We start from the raw sequence: 17,161 nt of genomic DNA, 5'->3' as shown, positions 1-17,161 counted from the left end.
TCTGGGCCAAAGTACTTCAAGTTCTGTATTCCCTTTGTACAGGCGCTCCAATTATGGAGATGGATGCCTTGGGCAAGCTTAGCTTAATGTCATTTAACATTTTAAATGCAGAATTAAGTGCCCTTGTTCTAATTCCAAGATCACCAAGCTAGCTTCCAGTTATAATTTGTTCTCCTTTATAGATCTACTGGTATAAAAAGCAAGTGTAACGCTGATCTGTGTATTCAAGCCCACGTGATAGCTATATGTCTTATTATAGAGCAACATACTGAAAATTGGCTTTATTTTTTAAACTAAAAACACAAAATGAAATCAACTTAGAATTTATTTTAAGAAATGTGAAGAGCCACAGGGCAAGTAGAAGCAGTGATATGATAAAATAAGCATTTTTGAAAGACCGCTCCAGCACAATATGGCATATGGATAGACAGGGGCAAGACTGGGGGTAAGGATGGCAAGTAGGAAGGTTGCAGAATTTTAGGCAAAAAGGATAGTGAGATGAATTCTTGCTTTCGCTTATATAAGCACTTGTTTGATGTTCATTTTCCCTCCCAGACTGCAAGCTAGGTAAGAAGAAGAAAAGACCAGGTCAGTCTTCCTCACACCACATCCTGAGTATTTAACCTGACACTGGGCAGACCCCAATGAATATCTGTTGAAAAAATGAATGAATGAATGAATGAATGAATGAGGGCAGCAGAGATAAAAAAAGAACATGACAAATTTTAAAAATTTGGGGATTTATTAAATTTGCAAGACATGATCATTAAATAAATATAGGGGTTAAAGAGAGAGCAGAGTCAAGGTTTCTGGCATGTATTACTGACTAAACAGTGCTGCCATCCAGAAAGATAGGGGACACTGGAGATGGGTTTGGGGTAACGATGATGAATTTAATTTGGAGATGTCAAGTGTGACACACGACAACATATCCAAGAAGGATGTTCAGTGGGCACATGAGCCCAAAGGTCCTCACTGATAATGGGTGGAAACATAGATCAGAGAACATCATTAGGACACAGAAGGTGACAGAAGGCGTGGATGAGGGTGACATAGCCCAGGGACAGCCCAGGAAGAGAAACAGTCCTAAGCCAGAGGTCCAAGGGACATCACCTGGTGGAGGAGCAGAGAAAAGAGCACCCACAAGACTAAAAAGCAGCAGCCAGAGGAACTGGGGGGAAAACAAGTAGAGTACAGTGACACCGAAGGACAAGGATGCTTCACGAGGGAGGGAGGGAGAAGGGAAGCCAAGTGCTGCCAGGCAAGTAAGAGAAAGACAGAGAAATGTGCCTTGGATTTAGCCCAGTGATGGTCTTTGGGAATGGTGGTGGAAAACAAGTTCAGCAAAGTCGTGGACTGAGATGAGATTAGGAGGTGAAGCAACAGATGTAATGAATACAGACCAGACTTCTATGATCAGGCTTTGAAGACAGAGGGTATGGAGCAAGGACTAAAGAAGGACAGAAGGAAAGGGAGGGAACAGTGCTTAATGGAAACCTGTCCAAGATGCGAGAGACCTGGTACTGCTTCAATTCTGATGTTTAAAAGGGAAAACGACTGAAAATACAGGTGAGAGGGAAGTTACTGATGGAAAAAAGTGTAAGAGGACGGGCTCAGTAATAGAGGTGGAGTGACTGGCTTCAGCCAAGAAGTGTTCCAGCTCTTCCATCGTAACCTAAGGGAAAGGTGTGTTTCAAATGGAGGAAGCTTGCTCAAATAGAGTATGAGTGGATGAGGACACAAGAACATCAAAAAACGTTAGCAGAGAAAAAAAAATAACAAAACTCAGTGGCGTTACTGCTATCACAGGAAGTACGAATTGGGGATTGCTCACATCCAGTCCAGTGCACACATCTACGCCTCCCACTGTTCAACAGTGAAAACCATGTACATTTGGGAGGAAGCAACCTTTGTATATGTCCCCGTGTCTCTCTGAAGTTGAAACAATCATGCTGTAAATGAGGGTTTTACCCACAAGTGCACTGACATCCTCATCACATTATATTAAAAGTAGATATTTATTCAACTGTCTCTCCCACTAGATATAAACTGCTCAGGGGCTCCTTCCCTCACTACTCTAACTTATTCGTCTGTAGCACCCCAGTGCCCTCAATAAATACAAGTTAAACTGAACTGATGTCTGCAGGAAGTTTGAATTAGATGACAGGAAGCCCACATGACAATCAGGAAACAGATGATAAACTCTTCCAGCCAGCAGGAAAGGAAGACTTGATGGGCAGAAAGATGAGATTTGACTTTCAACGTAAGCTCCTGCTCTGAGGGTCAGGAAAAGTGGAGACTGGCCAAAGAGACAAGCCAGTTAGAAATCTCTCCAGGGCACTATCCACAGAAGCAGCCCCGGAGTAGGCTGATCAGAGATGAACATGTGGATTAGTTCATTCAGTTGCTAAAAGTGGAAGTAGACAGTACATGCAAAGAAAATGATCTCCAAGGAAAAGAAATGAAAGTCTGTTTTGATTAGTGGGAAACCACAGAAGCATTGCTACCCCAGAGGCAGGGAGCTGCTGACCTGCAAAGCCATCTGACCTGAGTGCAACATTGGACTTGGAGAGATCCCACCCATCACACTCCCATTGCTTACATTCCCAAGAGAATTGGAACACGCTCTAGGGTTGAACCCAGGGAGGAGGCAAGGGTGAATTCCAGAACAGAAAAGGAAACCCAAGTGCCCATGGCTGACTGATTCAGAACCACAGAGCCTTTCGGGGATTCACATCCATCTAAAACCCAACCTCCAATTTCAAGATAAGGAAGCTCAGGCCAGTGAGATTAAATGGCTCATCTAGGACCCTAGATTCTGATTCTGTGAGAGAGTAGATGTGAACCCCACATCCCAATTCCCTGTCCACAGCCCCTCTCAGCTTCCTGTACTTTGCTGTCTCTTGAGTATGTTGACCTTATCAACTGAGGTTCAGTGGGAATGGTGGGGGTTGGCCCACAGGTCCTGCAACCCAAGATTTCTTTCAACATCTGTTGAAGGGGGTTAGCAGCCAGCTACCTACCTGAGTGTGTATGTACATGTGCTTGTGCATATGTGTGTGTGTTGGGGGAAGTGAAGAGGGGGGTTAAGAAACACCACCAGAAAAAGGGAGAAGACCGAAGAGTCACAACAAGAAAAGGCTAAATGCAAAGTGCAAGGTAAACATGCCGGGAGCAAAATCTTTGAGTTTGGGGTGGTGGCACCAGAGCTGTGAAGTGAAACCAGGAGCAGACTGCAAAGAGTGCTGTGGTTTGGGTCGGGTTGGATTTTTGGAGAGGTGCTTGTCTTTGTATCATACCTTACCAGAGATCTTAGAGACCACCATGTTGAGCTCTCACCCACCACTCTTCACCCCTGCACACACGTCACACAGATGAGGAAGCCAAGACCAGAGAAAGGAGGTGAGCTGTCCCACAGTGAGCAAGTCAGAGAAGCATGCCCAGACCCCTCTGCCACTTCACAGCAAGGGGCTCTGGGGCACATGCCATAGGCACAATTTTTAGGACAAAAATTAGAGTGCAGAAGAGCCAATCTTTTTAGATTATACTGTATTTCAGAGGCTAAAAACCAAAATCTGATTATCTGTTGGGTTAAATTACACCACTGTAGTCTTTCAAAAATGCCTCCCTGATAATATAACATTTTTGTTAAAGTTAAGAACTGATCAAAGAGGACAGAGGCAATAGGTCTCTGAAAAGCCAGGTTGACAGATAGAGTCAGCGTTCTAACACTTATGTTCTTCCCTCATAGAATACCTCCCATCAGGTCCTCATGGAAAGATATCCAGAATGGTTAAAACAAAATTATAACTCACAGCGGGTATATAACACACAGCACCATGACCATAGTCAACAATACTGTACTGTAGACCAGAAAGTTGGTGAGAGAGTAAATCTTAAAAGTGTACATCACAAGAAAAATATTGTAACTCTGTGAGGTAATGGATGTTAACTAGATTTATTGTGGTGAGCATTTCCCAGTATATATGGTACAAATATCAGATCATTATGCTATACACCTAAAATTAATATGATGTTACATGTCAATTATATCTCAATTTTTAAAAAGTTTGAGTGGTTTAAGGAAATATATCCTAAATTATTAGAAAAATTTATAATTCAAGATAATTAAGTCTGAAAGGAGGCACACAAATCAAGTTTTGATGTGTGTGTGTGTGTCTCCAGAGAACTGCTGAGATATAAAGATTACAGGAAAGGATGGGGTGCTAAACAGCCATAGGTCCTTATCTGCAATAAAAAGGGGAGTCATTTGAAGGGATTGAGAAACACAAATTTGTAGTTAAAGAACAGTCACAGGGATGTAAAGTACAGCATAGGGGATATAGACAGTAATATTGTAATAACTATGTATGATGCCAGGTGGGTACTTGAAATATCAGGGATAACACTTTTTAAAGTATATGATTAACCACTATACTGTACACCTGAAACTAATACAAAATGATATTGAATGTAAACTGTAATTGAAAATAATTTTTTTAAAGGGACTCTAAATGGTGTGTGATTGTGAGCATTTTTATTACACATTGGATGGTGCCATACTCCTAAGGGCACACAAATCATTTATCTTCTAATAGTCTGACACATTGCGATGGATGAGATGGTGATGATGAAAGGGAAAACACGAGATGACGCACCAGTTCACCTATTTCCGTCTGCCGTGCTATTTAACTTGAGAGTATTTATATGAATCTTTACATTTTTTTCAAACTGTGATTTTGAGGCCAAATTTGGGCAAGTAGGGCTGAGCAGACAAAGCCCTAAGGGATGGGATTCTCACCCAAATTACACTCTGCTTGACCAGAGAGCCCCACACATGCCAATCAACCTGACAGTCCCCTCCAGGCTGTCAAGACCTTCTCACTTACTTCAGTGCAGGATTTCAAACCTAAATAAGCAGATGCCTGTAAAGTGCCTCTCAGGTCCCTGGGGAGAGGCCCTGCATGAAACCAAAGGTGTGTCTCTGAGGCATGCTCTTTCCGGACATGCCTTAGTGCAGGCCATGGGCAGCACGCAAAATGGTAGCAGAATAAATTCTGGATGTTAAGCCAACAACACTTGAGCTTGCCCACTGGCTCAGCTCCTGGAGTTCAGCCATCAATCTTAGGGCAATGAGAAGTCAGGGAAAAACAAGAAGGCAGGAAAGAATAAGTACCCTCCAGCCACAGGTCTTTCATAGGCACTAAGGCAGACTCAGTATAAAGGGCTGTGGGCTCCTCCACTTACATAACCACCTCTGACTCTGACAAAGACTCCAAGGGCAGCAGCCTTCATTCTGCTCTGTCTGCTCTGCCCTCCCTCCAACCTTAACCTGCCAAGACAGTCTAGCAGGCACAAGTTAGTGTCTATCATTGCTGCCAATTCATAAAGGTTTTTCTTTGCAGCTTGACTCTTGAGTTTGACCTGCCTAGTGAAGAGGAAGACTTGAAATTTTTTTTTAAATACTTACAAGAAACAAAAAAGTATATTTCTTCCTATGAAGATAAGGTCATTGCTTTGAGATCAGTAGCTCATGCACTTTTGAATTCCTTTGTCTCTCGTAGAGACATGTTTGCCCTGACATGGCCTGACTAGGCTTGCCTTCATATGCTTCTAAAATGGTGGGCTGGAGTCAGGTTCAGTCCAGGCGATGAAACAGAGGGGAAGCACCCTAAAGTAAAAGCCATGGCAATTCCTTTGTATGCTAGGAGAAAAGTTCCTAGTGCCCACCATGTTTTTAGTGCATCATGACCTTAGGTAACCTACTTCACTGACCTTGGTGTATGCAGACAGAGCTGGCACAGAACATTTCTAAAGCCCCTTCTATTTCTGTGGTCTTGATTCTAAGTGACCTTGGACTCGTGAGCCCAGCACTAACATGCCAGCAGCCTTCAGAAGCTCACATTTTTAAAAAACTAGGTTTGAAGAATTCAGAGCAGACATTAAAAACTTGCAAATGTGAGAGATGACACCAAAGATCTTCAGGCTCTCACACTGCCAGGCTCTGAGCTCACCACACCACCCTTTACTTCATAGCTGATGTATAAACCACATTAGCTCTGTAACTGAAGCTTTGTGGAACTTCAGAGCCAGGAGGAACTTGTCTGAGCATTGACTCCAAAGGCCCCAATGTACATCTGACAAGCACAGGCCCAGAGACATTAAGGGGCTGTTTCCAGATCAGGTAACACCTGACTCCAGCTTTCTATCACATACAGGTTTTTTTGTAACATGTAAACTTCATACCTATGTATCACTTTTCTTCCCAGATTTATAACATTCACAGCCATTCATGCCTTCATTTCCCAAATCAGTATTTTTGACTTCTCAGTCTTTTGTACATCCCAGAGATCAAAATAAGTGTTGAGAAGATACCCTAGTCATGTGGGGTTATTGCCTTTTTTAATTAAAACCAATCAGCAAACAAAAATAGAGCCTAAATTATCAGGCCACTGTAGGACTCATATTTCTGCCATCTGGGGACATAGGATTGGTGTTTTAAACTTAGTAGACCAAGTACATTTTGAAAATGATTAATCAGCTATTAATAATCCAAAGTTGTGTTTTATTCTCTCCTTTTCTGTCTTACACACATCAAGCAAGTAAAAAGTTTGCCCTATCTAAATATCTCTCCCAAAAGAAACATCCTATTGATTTATAGATATCAAGAGGAACCAAAATTTGGCACTGCTCCAAGCAGCAATAGGTTCAATGCCACATTCTACCTTACACTTTTTGAACCCATTAGAAGCTCTCCAGAGAAGTGATAAAATTAGTCTAGAAAAAATGTCAGTGTGTAATATTCAATCATGGTTTGAAATGTTTCTTCCCCTAACAGGCAAGACAAGCAATGAGTTAAAAATGGAAGCACTTCCTTAGTAGCAAAGGCAAGAAAGAAAGAGGGAGAGGGAGGGAGAGAGAGAGAGAGAGGAAGGGAGAGAGAGAGAGAGAGGAAGGAAGGAAAGAAGGAAGGAAGGAAGGAAGGAAGGAAGGAAGGAAGGAAGGAAGGAAGGAAGGAAGGAAAGAAGGAAGGAAGGAAGGAAGGAAGGAAGGAAGGAAGGAAGGAAGGAAGGGGAAAGAAATTCAATTTCCTTTCCCTAGCTAAACAAAAACTCTAGGTTTTATACTCCTATGACCTAGATATAGTCAAAGAGATCATACAGAATGTTCTTAAGCAGAAAAAGACCTCAACTCCCAGCTGTTCAGCCAACTTTTCAGCTTAGAAAAGGTCTTTACAAAGGAATACTGGAACAGACACAAACAGAGGTTTGTGGGATAAAAACAGTGAAAGATCTTAAACTCAGGGAAAAAAATTAGCTAAACTCAGTGCTGGGGAGCTGTGACCACACTCTCTTGACTTCCCATTACTGTACTTGTTTATAATAGCATATAACCCAGGCTGTTCTCTGAACTCTAGTGCTCTGAATTCCCATAAGAAAATATCATTTTTCGGAAAAGATAGTCAATGAGAGGTGATGGAGAGGGGGAGGTGGAAGAAAGTAGAGTCAGAAGGGTCACGGGCCTTTTCAATTGTTGGACCTGGCATAATAAAAACCTCCATAATTTAGAGATGGAAGATATGAAACTAAGACTTCCAAATGGTTGTGCTGAGCTGAATTCTGAAAATACCTTCACTATGAAGACAGCACATTCTCAACAAGAGCTTGCAAGCTGTATGAAACAATGGACGATGTAAATTAGACTGCCTTATTTATTAACAAGTCCAGTGTGGCTCATGTGACCACACTCACAACTTAACTTGTGGTCCTTCAATGTGAGTAAAGCACAATTCAAACTGCTGGGACCCCTGACAAAGGGGCTGAGAAGTAAATATTACAGAAATGAAAACTGGTGCCTTTCACTGTTAATGCCAGAACTGTTTTTAGTACAATTAATTGCAGTGGAAAAGCTAACTAAGGTGAGAGGGCCAAAATCAATGTATTAATGACAGAACATTATAGTCACTTAACCAAGCCAACAATACATTGTACATAGAAGCTCTGAAGGCAGAAGCTGCAAATTCTATTTGTGTTGTACTGAGAGGAAAAATATTACACTGTCTCCAGATATTTCCCCCAAATCAGAGAATATCACCCAAGAAATTCAGGGAAAAAAGGTTATCTTCATTAAAATATTGGCAACATAAAAATTCATGCCCATTTTACAAAATGTGAATATACCTAACACTACTGAATGGTACGTTAAATGGTTAAAGAAGCAAATTTTATGTTATATGTTTTGGACCACAATAAAAAAAAAAAATACATGACCTATTTTAACCATGTCTTTTACTACTTGGATGAGACAGAACTTGTCCTTTGCACCGCATTTTGGTACTTGATAAAACTGAGACTTAAATGGTCAGTTACATAATTTCAACAAGTTTTACTCTTGAATTTCACTTACATGTGACAACGGTATTATTTTAGTACAGTTTTGGTATAACCACTTCCAAGTAGCAAAAGCTGGCACTTCTCAGCAGTGCAATGATGGCCAGATGTGATGGATATCTACACACAGAAAGATATAGGTCTAGATATGGATCATGTTAGTGGGTAAAGAGTATGAGACAGATACTGTAATGGAGAAATTTTTAATAAAATAGATTCAAACAATAACTCTAAACACAAAATGTCAACTTGGCTTAAAATATGCATGTAGAAACAAAAAACTCCTATCTCTTGATTAATCAATACAAATATATTTTTTAAATGTTCTACCAGGACTTCACTCAGTATTCTAAAAGGCACAGTGGTTATATTTTTCCCCCAATACATAGCTATTAAATTATACACTATTTTTAAATGATACAGTTGACTGTTTTTTCAGCAAGTTCTAATTAGTTTATTTACTTACATTATTTCTATCTTTAAAAAAAAAAAATAGAAACATGTAAGTTCATCTAAACACCACTAAACCAGAACTTTAAAACAGGTTCTCTTAGGACTACCCTTGGGTCTAATAACAAAGTTTTTCTTTTAAATGTGTAATTTGTTTCCAACTGTAACTGGTACCTATGGCCAAGAATTAAAAAGATGTTCAAGCAAATATTAATATGTAAGAAAAAGAAGACAGATGGCATCATATATGGATGACTAAAACAAGCTCATGAATTGATATCATTTTTATTTCAAAATAATTGTATTAAGTGTTTTCTAAACAAGGATTTCAATACAAGTTACAGATAAGGACACTTGGAACTCAAACTGGGCTCAATCAAAGCTGAGGGACAGAGCAGAAAAACATACATTTTCCTATCGACAAGTCTAATTCCCCATCTTAAGCACTTATCCCCTACATACTTCTTAATTATCTCAGTTTCAATAAATTCTCCAATCAAAAGGGTAAAAAATAAGAGTAGAAATCAAAAGTGCCACCACTGAATGAATAACTGTGACAAGTGCTTTAGTAAATATAACCAAAAAAGATCAATTTTTAAAAACCTGAAAATAGGAACCTGTCATCAGATATAAAAAGAACAACAGCAATTGTGGGGACTGATATAAGAAAGCTCAGTTCAAATCTACTGATTTTATATATATCAGGTAGCTAAGGCCACGAATATTTAAAATAATATTTTTAATTTAAAAAGTTTTGCTGTCTTTTTTGATGATGACCTTTAAAAGACTACAGTGAAAAAAAGGTTGAAATGAAAATAATTAGCCCTATCTCATGGCCTCCCTCTTTATATTATCTATCATCTGAGACAGAATTTTAAAACAACAACAAAACAACATCTAACTGTACAAAGGCACTGCCCATGGTCTCGAAATAGTCTGAAGAGCTCTGAATTCCATATGGCTCCCTGCATCTGACCACTGACATCCCAACTCACGAAAAGACGCAGATCCTGACAAAAGGCCACAGACACTCTGACCAGCCTGGCAAACTAGGACCAGCCCAGCCCAGGGCCAGCATGGTCCAGGTGCTACACACCCTTCCACTCAGGCCCTTACTGCTGCTGTCCTTGCAAGAAAGATTGAAAACCAAGTATCCTGGATCCAGCCTGACAGTTGGCTGCTCCCGGCACATCTCAGCCCTGCTAGGCCAGCACATTTCCCCTCTGTTCTGTTGTCACTTCTTCTGCCCGAGCTTTATAACATGAACGTCACCAGCAGAACAAACAGAGACTATGCAGGTCTCTTACTTACATGAAAAGAAAACAGGTTATCTTGGTCATACATTGGCAGAAACAGGGTGTGCATTTTCCGTGGGGGAAAAATGCATGCGCACTTGCCAACCGGAAGGGCACAGCCCAAGCCCTACTTTCAGGGCTGCCTATCTTAGTATCAAACACATAAGGAAAACCAGGAGAAAGTTTGCCTTACAACCCTCTACATGGATGAATAAAATCTCATGTTAATGAAATAAATGGCAAAGTCAAGCAGGGGGAAGGTGGGGGAAAATAAAACATTCTAGTAGAGGAGATAGGAGAATGCTGGAGAAAAGACTGGGGAATTTCTACTTGGTAACGTATTTGTCACAAGGCATCGAAAGAGGGGAACAGAAATGCACAATTCTGCTTCTCCATCAGATCAGAACAAGCTCAAACATTTCCAAGGACCTAGGGGTCCCATGCTAAAGGCAGCATTCCTCTGAGTACTACACACTGCTTTATCATCCACCCTAGTCCTGGGAAATTATTCAATGGGCAATTAAGATTTATAATCCCAATGGGCTCAAAATTATATCTCTGAGAATTCAATTCCAAATTAAATCAGACCAGGCTTTTAGGCTTCCAATGATCACATTTTCTCTTTTGAGCAAGTGCTTTTCAACACTCAGAACTTCTCCTCTTACAGATCATTTTCAGGGCCATCTCTGAATACAGACTCCTAAGCAAAATCTGATGTATAAAACGAAAAGGGAAATTGGTCCACACCAAACCTCAGAGAAAGATAGTAAGGGAGAGACTCTAACCTCCAACAAATTTCAAAAAAGTTAATTATCTTAACCTCCTTTCTAGTAAATATTACTGAAACTTCTCCTCACACCACATACACATAGCATCTTATCAAACAAAAAATGTCCAAAACTAAGTAATTGCATATGGAAAGCCTAAAGCACACCCAGCAGGGCTTTGAAATATCAGCTGCATATAGAATGCCTTCCTACATTTAAAACATTTTAAACTGTCACACTTCTGCCTGTATTTGCAGCCCCAAGCCAGTGAAACAGATAGGTAACTGACAGATGGCCCAGCCCTGCACGTCTCATCTCTGACTTCTCCCCAGGCTTGAGACAATATTCATGCCCAGAAAGAGCCGGCCTGGCCAGCCCCGGTCATAGAGGCCAGGAGAGAAGGAAGGAGGAGCACCAGGAACTCACATTTCGGTGATGTTCTCAGGGTCTGCACTGTTAGGCTCCAACCTCGGAAATGCCACGATGCCAGGAGTAGGGTCGCTGCACCAGATCCGATAGGTACTGCATTTGCAGGACATGGGACAGGCAAGAGCAGCCCTCCAGAAGCCCACAACCAGCCAGCAGAGGCCCCAGAGCCGGGCCATTGCGGGTCCATGCCACCTTGTCCAGGTCGACATCCCTGGCTGCCTGTGCCAGACAGAGTCACACTGAGTACGTGTCCCTGCGGTGCACCCGCCGGCCTCCCCTGCCAGTGCTGGGCGGTCTCTGCTCTCGGCTCTCTCTACTCGATGTTGGTCGTGGGCCGCAGAGTCCGGGCTGAGTGTGTCCTGAAGGGTTGGTTCACAGTGCCCGGGGCATCTCCGGCCACTTCACAGGGGGCGCCACCTGCGCTCGCAGCTCCTCCGCGGACGCCGAAGCATGGCCCGGCATGCGCCGGGTAGAGACCGGCAGAGCTCTCGGGACTCTCTGGGGCACAGGCTCCTTGCTAGACACGCACTGGGATCCGGGACACACCTCGGGGCTGAGGAAAAACAGACACGCATAAGTCTGGGCACAGGATCCCAGACTCCACGAATTGAGGCACTCTCCTCTCGCGCTCATGTCACCCCCACCCCGACCCCAGCCAGGAACTGTGGATAAATGAGTGCCCAGCTCCCAACCCAGAAATAAATTTGCCCCTCGATGGCACTGACGCCTCTGAGGCCACCAGTATGCCCGTTCTCTTTCCAGGTCTGAGGTCGAGAGAGAGGGAAGGTAGGGCAAATGTCCCTGAGACCGGGTTCCATGGCACAGGTCAGGAGAAGGACCCTTTGAAAGGGGAATGAAGAGACTGCCGGCTGTGATGGCTCCAAGAAGCCCCCCATCCTCATGATGCTGCAGAATCCCACACCGCCGGTAGGTGCAGGGGGCGCGGGCAGCTGGGGCGGCGCGTCCCACCTGGGAAACCCACCGCCGCCCCACGGGGGACAGTGAGGGCCGAAACCAGGGAGGGCACTGTCCGCACTGCTCACCCGGGCTCCGGCGCCTGCCGCCCGCCAGCGGCGCCTGGGTCCAGGCTCCTCCTGCCGCTGGGCACTGAGCGCAGAGAGCGCGAGCAAAGGAGCGAGCGAGGCTCTTGCTCCAACCCAATTCCGGGAGCCGCCGCCGCCGCCGCCTCTGCTACTGCTGGCGAAGTGACGTGAGGGCTGACGCAGAGCAGGGGCAGAAACTCCAGAAAATTAGTCTGAAATCCAAAAACACACACGCTCACACACACAAACCAATAACACCCTCCAGACAAAAGCAACAAGGAGGGGAGGGGAATCTGGGGGCGAGCGGGGAGGAGGGAGGCATCGGTGCCACTGGCCAGAAGCAGACAGCAGCAGCATGTGGGAGTTCACACACGCGCACATACGCGCACACGCACACATACTGGCTGTATAGACGCACGCGTGTGTGTGTGTGTGTGTGTGTGTGTGTGTGTGTTCATTTAGATCCAGGTACCTCTGAAATGGACCGTTCCGCTGCTCGACGCCTCCCAATCTCTAATTCACACCGCGGTCTCTTCTACAATTGCAGTAGAGGCTGTCTCCTTTTTTGAAATGGAAACCCAGCTAGGTTCAGCTCTGAAAAAATGCTCTGATTCTTATTATAGGAATCCTCCCTCCCCGCTACGTTCTCCTTTACCATCCTGCTTAAAAGGGAGGGCGAGCTATCCTAAAAATAAATAAATACTGTAAACACCAAAACGTATTCAGCATCAGTAACCAAGGATAACCGCCCCCATTCCGGGATATCTATTTGGGAATCCGTGGTTTTGGAGGGTCTTCCTGTTGGTGCTTTTGCAGAGGGAGGGGATTATCCAAACGCAACTCTAGCTCTCGAAGTGGGTCTCTTTCCTGCGGTTTGCTGTAATCACACGCCCGGAAAACAGAGACATGTGAGGGGAAGGGAGCGCGCCTGACACGTATTGGGTTCCCTAAGTGCGCGGCAGCAACCCTGGCCTGTCCGATGTGTGGCGCCGCGTCATTTTCTCTCATCCGTCAACCTGGCAGGATGCAGCCATTCCCAGATCACTCCCCGCTATGCCCACCCCCATTCAGGGCACCCAAAGCCCTCGCTCCCCTGCCGTACCTTGTGCGTTTTCGTGTGTGCGCGGGTGTGAGCGAACGCGTGCCCTGAGCCCGCGCCGCCCGGAGCACGACATACATCCAGCTACCGAGAAGCCCGGCAGGACCAGAGCCTCGGGGTCTCACTAGGGACAAATGAGGCGATCCGGGAGGGTCGGGTGACAAATCGTAACTGATCTGCGGGTTCAGTTAAATGATGGCTGCGGGGCATTCACAAGCCTGGTCTGAGAATCCGTCTTCCTATCTGAGGCTCTGAGAAGCTGTTTTTCCGCAGTCATTTAGAAGGAACTAGGAAAATGCACCGCAGTGCCAGACACTTCCGAGGACTCTGGTGCCCCCGCGCGGGGAGAGAGCGCCCGGCACGCTCCAGAGCACAAACCAAGGGCCGCGGCCGCCGCTGCTGCTGCTGCTGCAGCTGCGCGGGGTGGAGGGGCGGGGAGGGCGCTCTGGCGCCAGATGCGCAACCTGCGGCGCCCGACGCTTGCGCGCCAGTGCCCAGCTGGCGCGCTGCTTGCCAGGTCTCGCCGAGCTCCCACCTGAGTAAAAGGCGGGCAGCTCTCAACGACAGTAAGAGCGACAGGATGGGGTATTGTCCAAAACATAAGAATAACCACCCATCTGCCGGCAGAGGCTGGAGTGGGAAGATCAAAAGATCCGAAAATCCAGGTAAATGCTTAAATCTCGGCGTCGTTTTAAATATTACAAGAAATGGAAAGCATCTAGTGGAGCTTTTATGCAGACCCTCAGCGGGGAGTGTAACTGCGGGAATCCTTGCACAGAACCCCCTCCCACCCACCCACCCCCCCAAAAAGTCTCACTGCAGGACCAGAAGAAAAGCCCAGCAGGTCTCTCTCCACCATCACTGGGTTGTGACACGCACTGGGTGCGGAACAACCAGGCTGAAGTGCATTTCTCTGCTCAGCCGCCAACTCCTTCCAAGGAAGGAAAGCAAAGGGCAAAAACGTCTTGGTCCAGGTCACTCAGGAACACTCTTCTACCTGCCCTGCCAGTGTCCTTAATGGAACTAAGCCTACAAAACACCTACGGGTATGGTAAGTGCATAATTACCTCCATCTTCATCTCCATCTCCATGTCCCTCTCTCCCTCTCTCTCTCTCTCTCTCTCTCTCTCTCTCTCTCTCTCTCTCTCTCTCTCTCTCTCTCACACACACACACGCACACACAGACACACACACGCACACCACCTATTCTCACCTCATTTTTCTAAGATATGCCCTATTTGTGTCCTAGTGGCCGCAAAGTGTCAGTGCAACATAAAGATTCTAATTATGTTGGAATATTTTTAGAATCTATATTACAATGTATACTACTATTAAATTTAGATTCTAAATATACCCCCATTGAATATCTCCCACATAAAATTAGAGCTGGCAGCCCCACTTCTAATTACCCTTTTACTGCTCAGTTTTTTTTTCATAGTCCTTACCATTTTTCAACAGATCATTCAGTTATTATATTTATTGTTTACTGCATTTATCCTAGTGGAATGTAAACTCCATGAAGGCAATGATCATTTTGTTCATTGATATATCTCAAGGACATAGTAAGCATTAAAATGTGTGTGTGTGTGTGTAATGAATGAAATGAAATAAACTAGTGTTGAGCTTCCTCAAATGGGCCCTCTGCACTCTCACTTCTTAACCTCTAACATTGCAAGTCCTTCTAACAGTTCCCTCTGGACATTCTCCCTCCCATCTCCACATCCTCTGAGACCTCCCTGTGCTGAGAGTTTGCATAGCACTTCTTCAAACCTTCCTTTCTGCTTCCTCTGGTAGCCAGGTATGTTCTAGCTCCAGGCCAGGAAGGGCCTCCCAGTCATTCATACTGGTAACTCAAGATTATCATGCACAGAGTCTGAAGCACACTGGGCAATCAGTAACTATTTCTTAACTGATTAAATTATAGATCTATCTTAATTTTAATAACTACAAGATATTGCACAGAGATTTCAGGGATTCTTAGACCAGAGATGATGAACATTTTCAGATGGACAAAATGAAATAATTTTCCCCAGATTATATGAAAGAGATTGAGAGAAAATGTTGCAGACTCTTGCCTATACTGAACCAGTACTGTATTAGGACAGCATTTTTCAAGCTTTTTTGACCATGAACCACAGTATGAAATGCCTTTCATGTCACAATCCAAGACACACATATATAAATACATATAACTTAAAAAAAAGTTTCAAACAATTTACTTACTCTTAATACACAATACACTATTTTTTATTTTATATCATTTAATTTTAATATTTGTAATAACCTAATAAATCAGTTTTAACACCCAATACTGGGTTGTAAAAACAAAAACACTGCCAGTTTTTGCTTCCGACTAAGAATAATAGGGAACAGATTTGATCTCCAACCAAATCATCAACACACTAAAAAATATATGAGAGAACAATTTTCAAGACTGTGCATATAAGAAAATGAAGGCTGTGGCTCAAGAAGAGAGGACCAAAGCAGAGTCCAACTCCCTGAGTTAAAGAAACATAGCTGAGAATCCAAGAAAATCAAGGAAGGCAGTTCACAAAGACAGAGTAGCAAGGAAGAGAGTAATGTACAAAGAGAGAACTCCCGAGGTCTGCAGTGGGCCCCCTCAAGTATTCATCAGAGTACATGAAGGTGAAGAAATTACCTGAGGCCAGGGAAAGAAGTGCCAAAAGGATTAAAGGGAACAGAGTCAAAGCAAAATTCAGAAGGGAAATGGAAAACACTACATGCCAGAATTTATGCTTGTATGTCAATTATATCTCAATAAAGCTGGAAAAAAACAGACATTAAACAATTTAAAAAAAAGAATTTGAGGGATGCTACTAAGGCATCTTAAATTATTTAGGAGGAATTTTATAATGCCAAATACCTATTTTAGAAAGGAAAAGATCTTTAACCAGTGACCTCAGCTTCCGCCTTCAGAAACCAGAAAACAAAGAGCAAATTAAACACAAATTTCACAGGAGAGAGGAAATAATAAAGATAAGAGTGGGAGACGATGCAATAGAAAACAGAAAAATCAGACAGAAAATCAATGAAGCCAAAGGATTATTCTTTGAGAAGATGAATAAAATTAATAAACCTCTAGCCAGACTGACCAGGAATGAAAGAGAAGACACAAATTATCAATAACAGGAATGACAGCAATGACAGCACTAGAGAATCTATGGGTATTGAATAAATAATGAGAGAATATTAGGAACAAGTTTATGTAAATAAATTTAACAACTTAAATGAAATGGAAACACTCCTCGAGAGATAAAAGCTTACAAAGGTCCCTATAGTAGAAATAGATAAACTGAATAGTCCTGTCTCTATTTCAGAAATTGAATTTCTAGTTAAAAACCTTCCCAAAAAGGTAACTCCAGGCCCAAATGAATTCACAAAATTTACAGGTGAATTCTACAAAACAAGGAAAAATAATACCAGAAAATGAATAGTACCAGAAAAAGTAAAGAGAAAGGAACACTTAACAACTCATCCTATGAGGCCATATTGCCTTGATACCAAATCGGACAAAGACATTACAGGGAAAAAAAAAAAAAGAAGAAGAAGAAGAAGTAATATTCCTCATAATGCTAAAATACTAAACAAAATCTCTGTAATTGAATTAAATAAAACATCACACATTCAAAAACATCATAACCAAGTGAGGTTTACCTAAGAATGCAAT

General features: G+C 43.2%; 1 protein-coding gene across 4 annotated transcripts in view; it reads right to left on the bottom strand.

The window, feature by feature from the left end:
• Positions 1-13,773, bottom strand: part of NTRK2 (neurotrophic receptor tyrosine kinase 2) — a 334,989-nt gene extending 321,216 nt beyond the window's left edge. For 2 of the 4 annotated variants that reach the window (XM_090274234.1, XM_090274230.1), the window contains exons 1-3: positions 13,477-13,773; positions 12,375-12,586; positions 11,329-11,884 (exon numbers count right to left, since the gene is read on the bottom strand). In XM_090274234.1, coding sequence (XP_090130360.1) covers positions 11,329-11,540 — 212 coding nt within the window. In that variant the 5' untranslated portion in view covers positions 11,541-11,884; positions 12,375-12,586; positions 13,477-13,773. Of the gene's footprint in view, positions 1-11,328; positions 11,885-12,374; positions 12,634-13,476 lie in introns of those variants that run through there. The other 2 variants (XM_090274233.1, XM_090274232.1) reach the window with 2 other exon arrangements.
• Between the last annotated feature and the right edge of the window lie 3,388 nt (positions 13,774-17,161).

Source organism: Furipterus horrens, unplaced genomic scaffold (assembly GCF_987537825.1).
Source record: "Furipterus horrens unplaced genomic scaffold, mFurHor1.1.pri manual_scaffold_4, whole genome shotgun sequence".
NCBI lineage: Eukaryota > Metazoa > Chordata > Mammalia > Chiroptera > Furipteridae > Furipterus > Furipterus horrens.
Note: the sequence above shows the minus strand (reverse complement) of the source record. Positions and strands in the feature narration are given on the sequence as shown.